At 28.6% G+C, this 16,218-nt stretch overlaps 2 protein-coding genes across 4 annotated transcripts; one reads left to right on the plus strand and one right to left on the minus strand.

The window, feature by feature from the left end:
* The first annotated feature begins 6,377 nt into the window (after positions 1-6,377).
* LOC108326037 (isoliquiritigenin 2'-O-methyltransferase) lies at positions 6,378-8,170 on the plus strand. Its single transcript, XM_017559274.2, has 4 exons — positions 6,378-6,861; positions 7,150-7,463; positions 7,552-7,616; positions 7,718-8,170. The coding sequence occupies exons 1-4, from the start codon at positions 6,425-6,427 to the stop codon at positions 8,012-8,014; spliced, it is 1,113 nt and encodes a 370-aa protein (XP_017414763.2). The 5' UTR covers positions 6,378-6,424; the 3' UTR covers positions 8,015-8,170.
* A 1,546-nt stretch (positions 8,171-9,716) lies between these two features.
* On the minus strand, positions 9,717-15,993 carry LOC108326035 (embryogenesis-associated protein EMB8). 3 transcript variants are annotated; one of them, XM_017559270.2, is made up of 13 exons: positions 15,534-15,988; positions 15,376-15,437; positions 15,168-15,250; positions 14,302-14,391; positions 14,009-14,131; positions 12,586-12,663; positions 11,716-11,801; positions 11,505-11,553; positions 11,127-11,186; positions 10,912-11,042; positions 10,753-10,836; positions 10,049-10,119; positions 9,717-9,959 (listed from the first exon to the last, which is right to left on the minus strand). In XM_017559270.2, exons 1-13 carry the CDS (start codon positions 15,887-15,889, stop codon positions 9,922-9,924), a joined length of 1,311 nt encoding a protein of 436 aa, XP_017414759.1. In that variant the 5' UTR covers positions 15,890-15,988; the 3' UTR covers positions 9,717-9,921. The 3 variants fall into 3 exon arrangements, with proteins under 3 accessions (XP_017414759.1, XP_017414760.1, XP_017414762.1); XM_017559271.2 differs by having other exon boundaries at positions 11,130-11,186; positions 15,534-15,985; XM_017559273.2 differs by lacking the exon at positions 10,753-10,836 and having other exon boundaries at positions 15,534-15,993.
* Between the last annotated feature and the right edge of the window lie 225 nt (positions 15,994-16,218).

The following is a 16,218-nucleotide window of genomic DNA, read 5'->3' on the forward strand; positions in this document are numbered from 1 at the left end:
AATCAGCTCGATAGTTCGATATTAACAATGTTATATTAACAATGTTAAATTATTTAAATATAATTAAAAAACTCGACGTTAATTTGATAACTTGCTCCATAACATAAGTTTATTTCCGTCTAACTCAAATTATCTTATTTCTTTTACTAATAATTATGTGTCAATCTTAATTATTCTATTTATTTAGATAACTATTTAAAGTTTTTTATAATCTTTATTATGCATATAGTTATAATTTGTTCTTAAGAAAGATAATTTGTATCTATCTTCAATATTTACTTTTATGTTGTTTTGAAAGTATTTTTTTTTTAGACTTTTTATGTAATAGTAATTTAGAAATGATAAAAGGATCGAGTTCCCAATAAATCAGTTTGATAGTTTGATAAAAAAAACAAGTTAGAATGACTATTTTAACTTAACGGTCCGACTGACAACAATAAAAAACCTAAAGAAACTCGACCTCATGTGACAATACTTAGGACAACCTGGTAGGATAACTTAACATTTTGACATTAAACAATTAAAATAAAATAAAAAGTTGTTTTCGCTTGCAGGATCAATTCAACATAAAACAATATTATATTTAAATAAATAATAAATTATTCAGATAGAATTTATAAACTCGACATCAACCTAACAACTCATCTAATAACATAAGTGCATTTGAAATATATAAAGCAACCTAACCCAATTTGCTTCTTTTGATTTCAAATTTAAACGGTCCATTATGTCATCCTAGAGTGATTATATACGAGCGAACTCAAAATTCCAACATAAACCAAACCACACTGAATTATCTTGTTAATATTTCAAATACCCATTTTGACCCGTTATTGTCACTCACTTTCTGTATTCTTCCTCCACTGCAAACAAATAAAAATCATTCTTCCTCTTTTTTATACTCTTCACATTAACCATTGTTGTGTAGGTCTATCTAGAACCAATTAATGTATTACAAAAATATAAAAATAAATTAAATTAAAATGTTGGGTTTATACATTTTCTTATTAATATTTAATTTCTTCATAATTTTTTTATAAAACGTAGATTTTTTAGAATAGAATATATCTTTTAAAAAACTTCTTACAAAATTTATCTTTAAAAATTGTTTTAAGCGTATAATTTATAATTTTATTTTAATGTATTTTAAAATGTTATTTTAAGGATCAATTAGACTTATAAAAATAAGTTGAATTAGATTTATAGAAAATAGCTTGATAAATGAATTTAATTAGATTTATATTAAATGAGTTTAATTATTTGAAAAACATGATTTATCCAATCCATTTATTTTGTTACATTAAGTACGGATATTTTCTTTATTTTAACATTTTTTACAAAAATATTTAATAAATGTTAAAATGAGTACATATATAAAAATTTTAAACTCATCAAATATTAAAAATACATGTTTATATAACTTTTATTTTAAAAAAAAGTATATCAAATTCGGCTCATTCGTTATCCCTCAAAATTAAATGAATTACAGCAATGAATTAAACTATGTAGTCAAATATCTTCTTGCTTAGACTCAGATGTCAAATCTCTAATACACTGCAGTCTATTTTGATTCAATGGTCAAACTTGTATTAATATATATATATATATATATATATATATATATATATATATATATATATATATATATATATATATATATATATATATATATATATATATATATATATATATATGACCACACGACAACGATAAACTTGAATTGTATTAAAATGTTTATCTTACACCTGGTAATAACACTTGATATGTATTATGAAATGACTAAAGTTTTCCTTTTTTTGCTAAATTTATCAGAAAAAAAAATATATTATTAGCATTTTAATTATAATAAAATATGCATACCAAAATTATTTAAAAAATTACACATAATTAGTTTTATCACAAGTTCAAAACAAGTGCAATTTGTAATCAGAAAATCATTTTTTTCTCAATCAAACTCATTATTGTCAATATTATTCTCAACTTTGATTAGCATACTTGAGCTAATTTATGAATCACTTTTAAAACACGATCCTAATTCAGATTGCAATTATCATTAAAATTTGCAAAACTATTTTTTGATTGAATTAGGACTAGGTCATCTTTTTTTTTTTTTCTAGACTCTGAGTGATTCACGTAATTGATTAAGTCAAATTCAGTTGAACAACATCATCATTTTGTTCATTCCCTTTACCATGGTCTTTGCATCTTGATTTTGATTTGTTTAATGAGTTTCATGTACACAAAACTCCATTTACACAATTGTTGAATTCAAGTATACCCTTCAAAGAAGAGATACATTCTATTTATTATTATAATATAATCTTATTATTTTATTAATTTATTACCTTAAAAAGAATTAAAAAAAAAACAATGCAAAACTCTCATTTGATGAGGTTTAACAAAAAATATAGCTAAAATACAAAACATAAATTATTATAGTTAATTTCTTCCAACTTCTCAGGCTTTCAATCGTGTTATTCTTAACCTTTTTCCATCCAACCAAATTCATTTCATTTTTTCTTCTTTATATATCTTTCTTTGCTTACTGTAAATAAAATGTCATTTGTGGATATAAGTTGTTGAGTATAAACAAAGTCTCATATCGAATAAAATAAAAAATAAATATAGATTTATATACACATAAGATAACTTCTTCTTTGGTAAGAAACTTTTTGAAGTGATACCAAAAACGAAACGGATAATATCTTATCCGTGTGTAGATCTATGGATATGTGTATATTTTACTGCATCAGAAAATTATTTTAATTAATATTTCTCAAAGTTATTTTCTTCTTCAACGCATATTAGTCAAACACTTTTATGGTCATAATAATAGTGTTTTTAGTCACCTTCTTTGTAGTCACTTTCTGGACTGCGTAGAATATGAAAGAAAATTTGGGTTGAAAGATTCATAAAAGATGTACGAACTACGAATAGTCTTCTTTATAATAGTAATCTCCTTCAATAATTAGGTTTTCTCGTCAAAATAAACATCCACTGAATAGTAATATACTACTTTTTAGTAGGGGTAAAATAAATAAAATTAAACTTAATTTTCTAATCGTTCGGCGGTATATTATTCGATTATATAATACTTTTATTTTAGTCTTGAACACATTTTAGTTGTTACAAAATTCTAAAAATTACTTTCCAAGTTATTGAAGAAATGCCGTCGTTTCATTTTTGTTAACTTCATTAATATTGTTACCTATGCAACAAATTAATTAGACTTTAAGAACTAATGCATTTGAATAATGAACCCAGGAATACAACAATATTGTTTCAGTTTTTCGGATAAGGTTATAAATTTTTTAAGTCATGTTTGACCGTTTTAATAATTAATATACAATAAATATAATTTATTTATTTATTTTAGTTCAAATTTGTATTTATAATTTTCGAAATAAATTTTGGATTAATGAAAATATAATATTTTTATTCAATTACTTGTAATAATCTTGTTTTAGTTTAAGATGATGATTATTGGTGTTAATCTCGTATTGAAGTACCTGTTTGATTGATAAAAAAAAGTCGTAATAACGTGAATATAACCGTATGATATTGTACACGTATAAATAATTAAAAGTCTTTTATGAAATTCATAAACTTCTCTTGTGAAAAATATTCATTTATTTAAAAATTAAAGAATTTTTTTTAAAGAGTTTTGAAGTAATTTACTTAAATAATCCATGGTAGTTAATTATAATATATTATTATGTTTTTAATTCTTGAAACCAAGAAAACATTTTGTAAAAATATAATCAGTAAATAATGAATTATTTGTTATGATTGTAAAAAAAAAAATTATCACGATAATCAAATATGATTTAAGATAATGAATAATAAATTATATGTGAACCAAATGAAATATAATTTTAGTTTATGATCTATAATAAACTTAAACTTAATTAATGTCATCTTTACCGTTGATTCATGCCTTATGTTTTTACCATTCAGCAATAAATAATGAAGCAATCAATAAGAGATGCATAATAAAAAAAAGATCATCTCATTATACTTGTCAACATATTTTATTATTTTATGTACTAATCGTAAGTGAGTGACGGTTTATGTGCCACTTAAGAAGCAATTCTAACAATGTTAAAAAACGGAACTACGTTTTTTATTTTTAAATAATTAGATGCCAACTTTTTCAATGCTAAAAAGAGTGTTTCAAATTGAAAGATTAAAAAGGTATTTATTTAAAAAAAAATTCAAAATACTTTTTTTTAAAAATTAAATAAAATATTGATGACGATATCATTATCTTTAAATTTATCGTATCTCTCAAGACTTAGAGAACTCGATAAATTGACCCATGATTAAATTATTTTTCGTGTCTGATTCCCACAAAAAAAAAAAAAAAACTTGAAAAGGCTAAATAAAACAAAAGCTAACCAGAGAAAAACGCATCCTCATAATGTTCAAACTCTTCCATAATACTTTTCTATTTTCTACTCTGCATTTATTTTCTATGCAGTAGTCCCATTCATACCCAAATAACTTAAAATTCATATCTTGACATTTTACCATAAAAAATTATGCATTTTTTTCTTTAATGCACTGTTCTTAATCCAGTCTTCAATTTATCATTTCATTTTATTTCTCATTTTCAAAGTATACTCATCTTGATCTTTGAATAGTCAAAGTTTCACAAATAAGTATAAACTTAACATATTTTTTATTAAGACAGTAAATTGAGAATTATTGTGTAAATAGAAAAATTTCTTCTCAAACATTTACACATCAGGCAAAATTTTGATTATTAAAAATATAATAAGAGTTTTTATATAACAGTTTATAAATTTAATTTATATCTACAAAATTGATTTATAAAATAAAATTTCTTAACATATATTGCATCAAAAACATATAATTTTATTACAAAAATACATGAAATTACTGACAGAGTTTTATCAACGGAATTATTTTTGTCAATAAATGATGCATTATCGACGGATGTAAAAAATATAATTACTGACGAATATTTGTCTTTCAGTAATTATTGACGGACAAAATCTGTCGGTAAAGTCTTCAGTAATTATCGACGGACAAAATTCATCGGTAATTCCGTCGACAATATATGTTTTAGTTACCAACAATCAAAATCCGTCGGTAAAGCCTTCGGTAATTATTGACGGACAAAATTTGTTAGTAATTCCGTCGATAATATATATTTTAGTTACCGACGACAAAAATTCGTTGGTAAAGCTTTCGATAATTACCGACGAATAAGTTCCGTCAGTAAATCCGTCGATAAGAAGAGCGGAAAAATTTCCGCTCATTTTTTCTCTCTCTGCGCGAAGAAGACTATATTTTTCTATCTCATAAAACACTTTCGTCATTTTTTCTTTCCTCTCATCTCAAGACCATTTCTCACCTTCTTTGCAACCATTTTTCTCTCTCGTGCAACCATCTTCCCACACTACCACCGTTGCCGTTGGAGAGTGTCACCGCTGCCGTTGGAGAGCACCACTACTATCGGTTGGGAGCGCCACCGTTGCCATGGGAGAACGCCACCACTGCCGTGGGAGAACCACTGCCGTCGGAGAACCATGCGGAGTAGTGCTGCCGTCGGGATGCTCAAAAACTAATTGGGGATTTTTCCCAATTTTAGGCTTTCTAAAACAATTGGAGAACCTAAGTAGAACCTTTGATTTTGGTTTTGGAATGAAATGGACTGTTGTTTTGATTTAGGAATGAAGAAAGTTTGATAAAAAAAGTTAAAATCTGAGGAAACCGAAGAAGGGGAAAGAGGAAGAAGATGAACCAGATCGAGATATTTCCAACAACGTTATTATCGACGGACCAAACTTCGTCGGTGAGCTGTCGAAAAAATGACACTACAGACGAATTTTGGACATTTTCGACGAATTTTGGTCGTCGGTAATAATTTTTTTTAGTGTTTCAAGTATAGAACTAGACAATAATTTTATAACGATTTAATATGAGATGATAAAATAGATTTAATAAACAATAAATTTTGTTAAAATAATTATAAATTTGTAGTATTAGATTCTATGCTAAAAAATAAATTTTAACTTTAATTCAATTTTACAAAATTAACTTGTGAAATATTTTTTTTTGTTGATGTAAAATCTCATATATATATATATATATATATATATATATATATATATATAATATTATATAAACTAATTTTGATTTAATGAAAAAATAGTATAATTATTTTGCTGAATATAAAAAAATTGAAATAAATCTCTCACCACAAGACTTGCTTATGCCCACACCACACAAAATAATTAAGCCAAATACAAGGAAAAAATCCTAAATGGACCACGTAAAGCCTTTCCATCTACGACCACAAACAGCTATAAAAAGAGCTCACCGAAGAGCAATTAAGCAGGCAAATTGTAACCAAACCAGAAACCAAAGATCCTTAGAGTTAAATTAAGAGTCAAGAATGGGGGAATCCAGTTTTGTTAGTACCAATAACCTCTTTACAACTTGTCCCAAAAAATGTGACGAAGCTGCTCGTCTATCTGGAATGTTGCTTAGTACTGCTGTGGTCTACCCTGCAGTTCTGAATGCTGCTATTCAACTCAACCTGTTTGAGATCATAGCCAAGGCAACACCACACGGTTCATTCCTCTCATCTCATGAAATTGCTTCTAAGCTCCCAAACCAGCATCCTGACTTGCCCAATAGGCTTGATCGCATGCTGCGTTTGCTTGCTAGTTATTCTGTTCTTACCACTTCAACACGCACCACACAACACGGTGCCACCGAGACAGTTTACGGACTCTCACAAATTGGACAATACTATGCCCCTGATGCAACTAGAGGCTACTTCGCTTCTTTTGCATCCTTTCTCTCTTGTCCTGCACTCTCACCACTTTGGTAAATCATTTTAACTCTTATGCATGTCCTTCTTATCATTACTGTATCATGATGTGAATGAAACTGGGATGAAGTTCTTTCAGTTTAGTTAGGTATACTATTAAATATGAGCTTTTCATTTATGACATCAATTTTTTGTTGACATAAAGGGTATGTGTAGTATTATGAGAAGAATCTCAAACACTTTTTTCATAAAAGTCTAAATATTACGTCTGTGACTAAAAGTGTAGTCCTATTTTCCTTTTTTCTAACAAGGAAAGCTTACTTTGCTCCAATCTCTTTTCTCAGGCTGAATTTCAAGGAAGCGGTGGTTGATGCAGACGTTGATTTGTTCAAGAAACTTCATGGGGTAACAACGTACCAGTACATGGAAAAGAATCCAAAAATGAACGAAATTTTTAACAAGTCTATGGCGGATTTGTGCGTAACAGATATGAATAGAATACTTGACATATATAATGGATTTGAGGGAATATCAACGTTGGTCGATGTAGGAGGTGGAAATGGACAAAACCTGAAAATGATAGTCTCCAAATACCCTTCAATGAAAGGAATTAATTTTGATCTGCCCCAAGTCATTGAGAATGCACCACTGCTATCAGGTAGCCTATTTAATGTTTTATTATATATCAAAGGGTTAATATAAAGATATAATAATTTAAATTCTAAACTTTGTAAAATATTGTTAAGGGGTTGAGCATGTTGGAGGAGATATGTTTGCAAGTGTTCCAGAAGGTGACGCCATGACACTAAAGGTTAGTATACATGATAGTAAACACCTATTTCATGTATTGGATTAATCTAATTTCGTTTTAAGGTTGTATAAATATTTTTGTGTTTTATGATGTTGTTTTAGGCTGTCTTGCACAATTGGTCTGACGAGAAGTGCGTAGAAATATTGAGCAATTGTCAGAAAGCACTGTCTGGAGATGGGAAGGTGGTTGTTCTGGAATTCATAATGCCAGAAGAACCAGAAGCAACTGAACAATCTCAGCTTGTTTCGAGCCTGGACAACCTTATGTTTATCACAGCAGGTGGAAAGGAAAGAACTGAGAAAGAGTACGAGAATTTGTGCAAGCTGGCTGGTTTTTCAAAATTTAATGTTGCTTGTCATGCGTCGTCTGGGCCGGGAGTGATGGAATTCTACAAATAGCTGGTTAATGATAATAGTTCAGGATTTTAAGGTCAAAGTGTGGAGATCAAACACTAAAGACCTTTATGTGAGGTGTGGGGTACCACTTTCTTGTTCACTTTCCATTTTCATCTGATGTGATGTAACGTTTTAATTTAAATAATTTGGATTTCCTTATATATAAGAGTAAAATAATATATATATATATATATATATATATATATATATATATATATATATATATATTATTCATAGCGACACTCGTATGAATTTATATTTAAAAAATATTTAATATATTTTTTACACATTATTCGTGAGTTGATTGAAGAGCTGAAAAATAAACCTAAGGCTAACACTATGGTGATCAAGAAGTTGCAAGTGGAAAATGTTAAAGAGAAAAAGTCATGGAAAATGGAAAGTGCTCGTTGTACTATTTTATCCTGTTTTCGAACTAAAAATGCATCCCCACCCATCTTTATGTTTAATGGGAATGAGACTTTTGTTTCATTCTTAGACGGGTATCCGTCCATGTCCCTTTATAGTTCCAAGTAATTTAAAAAAATTATAATAACAAAATATTATATTATTAAGTATTAAATAATAAAAGGATATATATATATATTTATATATATATATTCTTCATCATTAAATACCAATAAACAAAATTATAATTATATAAATACAAAATGAAAGAATAAAAATTAGACAAAGTGTTAAATAATTATATAAATGTTGGACATAAGGTTTACCAAATATAAATAGCTACAAATGTAATTTTATGAGTCGATGTTATGACATTAAATTAGATTTAAAATTTATTTTTTAAGTGGTATTAGAGTTATCCAAAATCTATATAATATTTATAGTAAGATTTATATTTTTTTATCTTTTCTACTTTTGAAAATTTTGTTGTTTCTTATTGTATTATCAGTAATCGGACTATAATTAATGTCTAATTTTACATTCAAGAAGTATGTCTCGACATTGAAGGAATGTATTAGAAAATTTATGAGTTAAAGATAAAATAGATTACAATGCATAAATGAATGGAAAATTTAACTTATAAAACATATTTTCTAAAGTTTATTATGATTAAAATTTACATCTTAATAATAAAAATGGTCTTAAAAATAAGTTAAGTATAAAGACAAAGAAAAGTTTATATAAATTTTTTAACTTACCTACTAATTACAACTGATTTGACCATTTAAAACCAAAATAAAAGTAAGTGATGAAAAAAAACATACAATATAAAAGAGAGACATTTATCTACTTATTTCCAACTCATGCCTAATTTAAAAATTTAAATATTATTTATACTTATACTCGTAAATCAACCAATACATAACTTTTTATTAAATCGAAACAAAGTTAAATAATATTTAAAAATAAAAATTTATTATTTCTACCGGTATCCAACATATACGTAAGTATAAATATGAAATACTTTGAATATTCGGTGAAATAAAATCTTTTAAAAATATACTTAAGATTGACAAAAGAAACCTAACTAGTTTTAATGGGAAAAGAATATTTAGGTATTAGTCACAACCACTTGACCAAAAACATGTTAAATTAAAAAGAGATTAATAATTCTTTTGTAAAATTTAAAATATTATAGTTTTAATTATCTAACTATTTTTATAAAATTCTAAAATTCTTTATTCAGACTGTATCTTTTATAAAGCGTTTAAATTCTCTAAAAATAATTAGCTTCTTTAAATTTTCAATCCAAAATATTATAGAAGACTTTTATTCTCTGTGGCTTCATAAATAACGAGGCACAGTATCAACTGTTTGCAATAGTTAGTCAGTCGTCATTTAATGAACTTTTTCTTGCGGAAGCATGTTACGACTGTCACTATACATGCAATAAACGTGTTTCTTCCAGATTGTTTCTGAGGTCAACGTTGGATGCAGTGCCATGATCAATTGATCAGTCCAATGGAACTTTTGGTTGAGAATTCTACACGACAGTTACCAAAGAAAAATCAGAATTCAGCCACATAGATACTCTGCTTATTTCCCTATGACCAATATCACACCAGATTTTACCTTTATCCTGTACGTGCATATATTTGCTGCTGTGCAGTACACCAAGGAATTCATTTACAGCTCTTACCCACCTACAATTCGAGAAAATTGAAATTTTACCAAGTTAATTTAACCCCTCAAAATTCTATATATGAGATTTAAGTAGATACAACGATAATAAAATATGGATCTAACGTTTATATTTATATTAAAATGTAAAAAACATTTATATTTATATTAAAATTTAAATATGTTTTTAGTTCATTAATTTTAAGTGAAAATTAAAATTAATTATTTTTTTAATTTTAGACTAATTTAATGTTTCATCTTTATACTAGATGAATTTAGTCATTTTAATCAAATTCTGTTAAACTTATTTAAACTTTCAAATACATTTTTCAATTAACATGAAAAAAAAATCGTATCAAACAATAAAAACAAATCAAATATTGTTATCAAATAGATTTAAAACGTCAAATAATTTTAACAAAATTTAATTTAAAGAACTAAATTTATAAAATTTTAAAGTTATCTAAATTTACATTTCTAAAGTTATAGAACTAAATTGAGTCAAAAGTTTAAAAAAAGAACTAATTCAAATTTTCATTTAAAGTTAAGAGACCAAAAACATATTTAACATTTATATTAATATTATTAATATATATATATATATAGGTATTTTTCTTTAATATTTTGTTATTTAACGTGGACTTAAACTCATATACCAAATGCGAGATGCAGATAGTCCTTCAAAGAAGGCCAGATGTCCTCCATGCTTTACAGTAGCCAACACAATGTTTTTATTTGCCCTACCAAAAGAGTAGTGCAGTGCATTAATTGGAGCTAAAGGAATAGAAGAGAACGAAAATAAATTAGAAGCATACTTGCATTCATCCCAGGGAATGGCTTCTGTTGTACAGATTGGATCGTCAAGAGCACTAATACACAAAAGCGGAACCGAAACGGAACGCACAAAAGTGGCACTACTGCAACGTCTATAGTACGTATCCACACTCTAAGCAAAAAAAGTTGGTTTGATTAACTAATAAAACGAGGCAGAAAAAGAGATAAAATATTACAAATTTAGGCCATACACAACTACCTCATACTTCCCAACTACACGGGTTGCGTGATCATCAAAATCGCGAACAGAAACTGACTGCGAAGCAAAAAAAGTACATATGCACGCATGTTTCATAAAATTTTAAAAACTAACATTAAATAAGACAATAACATTTAAGAATGTTATAGGTATTAGAATTAGAATAATTAAGCCCAGAAAAAGTTAACCCAAACAGCTAAATGAGTTGCCAGGTTTTTTAGGAGAGACATTGAAAATACGTCCATAACAAATTACGACATCACTTTCAATTTTACCATTGATAACACGTCAAAAACATACATTACTTTTACCATTAGAAAATAAAACATTGAAAAGGTAATCAAATGAAAATAGAACATTAACTAGTAAGGTCACCTTTTCCATTCCTTCCCAATTAGCATTGCGAGAAAAGTGAGACTGGTGCCTGCAATGATTGTTGGGAAAAATATAAAATTAAGTCTAGAAACGAACAATAGACAAAAGTTATTGATTTTCCACGTTGTCTGCATTTTGAAGACTTGAATAGATAATAAGAGCTGATGAAGGAGAAAGTTAAATTCAACTGAAAAAAAAAATGCAGACGTACAATTTTGCATAATCTAGAAGTCCAAATGCAAGTGCTTTATCATAAATTTTCTGCACACGCCCTCGGCGTAAGTATCTGTCCCCTATCTACAACGATAAACAAGTAACATAACTTAGCGGAGTTTAATAAAAGGTAGAATGAAGATCCATTCCAACATTTACGAGGACATTGAAGAGGAAATTAAATTCAGTACAGCTATTTTGATAATTCGAAACGTATTATTAAATAATTAAATAATTTAAAAACAGATCCAAAACTCAATTTGAACCACCAGTCGCATTTAAAAACATTTCATAGTTTTTTATTATTCACATACATATTTTGATATAAAAAAAACACTTATGGATGGACAATTTGACCTTTTATTATTGTTTCCTTTACAAATTCCATATTTAATTTTTAAGACAGTAGGAAGGCTCACATCTATCTGTGCAAACCTCCAGTTCAAAAAATTGTCTTAGATTTAAAATTAATTTTTTAAAATGATATCATGATAAAATCTATTTTATCTATTAATAATATTCAGTCTCACCTCAAGATAAATATGTTAATTTATAATATAGTAGTGACTGCAAACATCATCTTCCAAATCAGTTAAGTTAGTTTTAAAATTTACTTTTTAACCATGATAATAATTATAAATCATAAACTCCAATTTTCAAAATATATTCTCCTTTATTTCATTCCATTTGTATTATTTCTGTTTCGTACAAAACTAATTTCTTTTCTTCGATTAAATCCACTAACAGTTAAACCGTGAAGTGAGAACAAATTGAAACGAAAGATTGTAGTGGTTTTTCATACCATATTGACCAAAGTCATTTGAAATTCAAAATTTAAAACAAGTCACTTTAAAATCAAAATACTAACCAAAAGGTCCCACGGAGAGCAAACAGCAACAGCTCCAGCAACAGGAATATTCTCACCATCCTCACCAAGATATTTAACCTAAAAAGAATCATTGAATAAAACAAATGCAGTGCTAACACAGCTCTTCACATAAGTGAGAATAAGATAATTTTGTGCAGTTTTGCTATAGTTTGAAAGGCAGATAAAATACATATCTGATAAGTATAAAAAATACATGTTTTCAGACTTATTAATTAACTCAAAATTTGTACAGGAATTTATACATCAAAGTGGAGTGCTATCAGATGTTTCTCGCTAAGCCAACATTAAATCGCTCAGCTAAATAGAGTTTTATTCGCTCAGCGCACCAGCACAACTCGCTGAGCGAATAAAGGACAATTAAAGATATGTTGCAATTGAATATTCGCTTAGTGCATAAAGAGTTGTGCGCTTAGCGAATTAGTTATTTTTTCAATTGACTTTTAAAGTGGGTAAGAAACAGAAAGAAAAGCAGACAGAAGTTCCGAACAAAAGAAAGAAACTAAAACATCTCACGAACTTCCGGAGACTACTTCAAGGCATAAGACACCATTGTTGCAAGGATTGCTTCAAATGTATACGTTCTAGATGTCTAGGAGTAGTTAAATTTTTCTTTCGTTGGAATTTGATGTAATGAACTCATAATTTTTCTGTTCAATATATCGTTATTCATTCATATGCTCTTTCTTTGAATTTAATAATATTGTATGAAAATATAATGTTATTTGAATGTCTTTGATTACTGGAAACTAACTTTGAACATGAACATAGATAGATCACCTAAGTGATTTGAGGTCTAAGGATAGACTCAATAACTTGGTCATTCTTAACATCGGACTTCATGCAAATTATATGTTAAATTGACTAAGGGATTAACATTTTGATATATTAATTTAGAACTAGTTGCTAAGGAATTACGACTAGTATGCCTTTATGTGAATGTTTGAATGAAATAATGAAATATTGAATAGAGTTTTATATTCATATGATTCATGAAACCCAATTCCAACGAAGTTTCTTTTAAATATAAATTCTTTGCGCAACAACTGATAAAATACCAAAAAGTTATCAGTGAAACATCATAAAGAATTTCAGCATTAGGCCATTAACATAGGTGTTAAAATTATTAGTCCTAATATGATATATAATACGACAAAGTGAAATTCTTTTATAGAGTATAACCAGAACAGGGCATATTTGATAACAGAGGTCAATTTTTCGAGAAAAGAGAAATGTCATACACAACACTTAAATAATTTTTTCATTGGCCCTTCCTACAAGTGGCACCTAATAATGTATGTCATTTAAAAAAAAATAAAATATTGGTAGTAATTTAAATTATTTTTTACGTAAAAAAGACAACATTTGTTGTAACCATTGCATAAGGCTCAAGCTATGAACATACCAGAATATTAGCTCCGATACTAGTTCCAACAACAAACAGTGGTGCCTTGGATCTCTCTTTATGGAGATGATTAACCACTGCGCGAACATCCTCAGTCAATCCAGCATTGTAGGAAATGTCAGACTGAAATGATTTTAAAAAGAAAAACAAGATGAAGAAACTATTAACACAAGAACATGAGATTCGATACAATGCAAAATAATACTAACATTATAGTCAACAGGATTCAAGTTATGTTTTAAAAGTGTAGCAACCCTTTGTTCTATTTATTTAAAGCTTGCAGAAAAACTAACCGTGATTGAAACACCTCCAAAACCTCGGTGGTTACAAACAACAACGTTCCATCCACGCTTTGCAGTGTGATACGCGAGATGTTTGATATACTGTCAACATGAAAGCAAGAAAATAAAAAATAAAACTGTAAGGCATCAGGGTGGTCTAAATGCATTTCCTAAATCAAAATCAAGCTAAAATATGAAAACTACAAATTAATAAAACAATAGTGTCCAATTCACTTTCCTATTTTGTCAACTGGTATACGGGAAACAAATCAAACAATTATACCCTTTAGAATTAAACCTCATCTCGCATCAAATTCCAACTGATATTACTCTTGGATACTTTCCTCTTAGATTGAGCCCTTGGGGAAACACACAGTAGACATTGTTGAATGTGGCATGTCATTTGATAAAATTACAATTACGTTTTATTTAAGAAAAAGATTCGACACCATGAGTTGCTAACATTGTCATATAACAGACAACGATACAACTTCCAGTAGTCTAAAACTTTTAAGCAATCGATGTGTATACATCTACTTATGTAAGTTATTTTACTCATTTTTCCTTAATGAAATTTCTAACTCCGTTGAATTCCTAACACATTATATATAGTGCAGTTGCCACACTAAACTGTTAAAAAAGTTACAACAACAATAATGGTTAGATAACACGAGACTTTGCATAAATATAACAGGTTCAGATGGTACTAGGAAAAGGAGAATACTAAAATAACATTACAAGCCCTGACCTAGTAGCAGACAAGGAGCTGCCGACAGAGCAAGGATAAAATGTGGTCTACTGTAAAAGTAACGCAGTGATTTTTAATTGGCTGACATATAAGCGTGTATTAAAATTAAAGAGTAAATAGAAACACTTACTTGAGATGAAGAGTCACTTGTGAGGCCAGGAATAACCACAACAATGGGAACAGATTCATCTTCATAACCAACATTATCCGAAACTGTAAAATGACCAGTCACAAAAGACAGAAAGATGGATGAACCTTCGACTTTGACAACTATCGCCAAATTACATCAAGTAACTTTAATTAAACTTATATACAGAGGACACTTTAATTAAACTTACCGTGAGAACTGAACAGCCAATCCAAGGCAATGGTTCCACCATCAGCAGTCCGAAACAGTTCCCTGAAACAAAACTAATCATTGCATCGTCAATCTTCAACAATCAAATCAAGAGTTTCTATAAATAAATTAGGATTAGTGAAAAACAGTTTAATTGACCTGGCGTATTTTAGGAAGGGAGGTCTACCGAAGTAGTTCAGGAAAAGAGTCTGAAGATGAGGACTGCAGAGCCAGGGCGTGGCGAAATATCTTCCGCGAAGAACATCGCACTTGGAGACGACAGCGTGGTAGATTTGAGAGGAGGAGTTGTAGGAGAGAAGCACAGGGGAGCCTGCGAATCCCGAGAAGAGATCTTGGAAGAAATGGAGTTCAAGGAAGTTGTAGAGAAGGGAGAAGAGAATGAACGCTGCAAGGAGAAGGTAATGCCAGAGAGGGATGAGAGAGAGGACTTGCAGAAGAAGCCAGTAGGCGTCGGAAGAAGATGCTGAATCTGGTATGCAACAGCGTTCATCCATGAATCGAGGAACAAGAGAAGAAAAATGAAAATAAAATAATTTAAGCTTTTATCCAATCGATCGTCTCCTTCACTACAACGTGTAACTCTTCCATTACCAACTAAATAAGAAATATTGTTAGAAAATAATATAAAATTTTAAACAATAAAGCGACCAATGTTTGATAGATTAAATTAAACTTTGCACGTACAAAATGAAAAAGACTTAAATTTTGATCGATCTTAAGAAACACAAATAGAAATGGTAGAGTGGATCAAGGTGTTAAAATTTGATACTTTATATTGAAATTTTCAGTTTGTCAATTCATCTTGGCTCTGTCAAACTGACGG

The sequence above is a fragment of the Vigna angularis genome, chromosome 3 (genome assembly GCF_016808095.1).
Source record: "Vigna angularis cultivar LongXiaoDou No.4 chromosome 3, ASM1680809v1, whole genome shotgun sequence".
In the NCBI taxonomy this organism is placed as follows: Eukaryota; Viridiplantae; Streptophyta; class Magnoliopsida; order Fabales; family Fabaceae; genus Vigna; species Vigna angularis.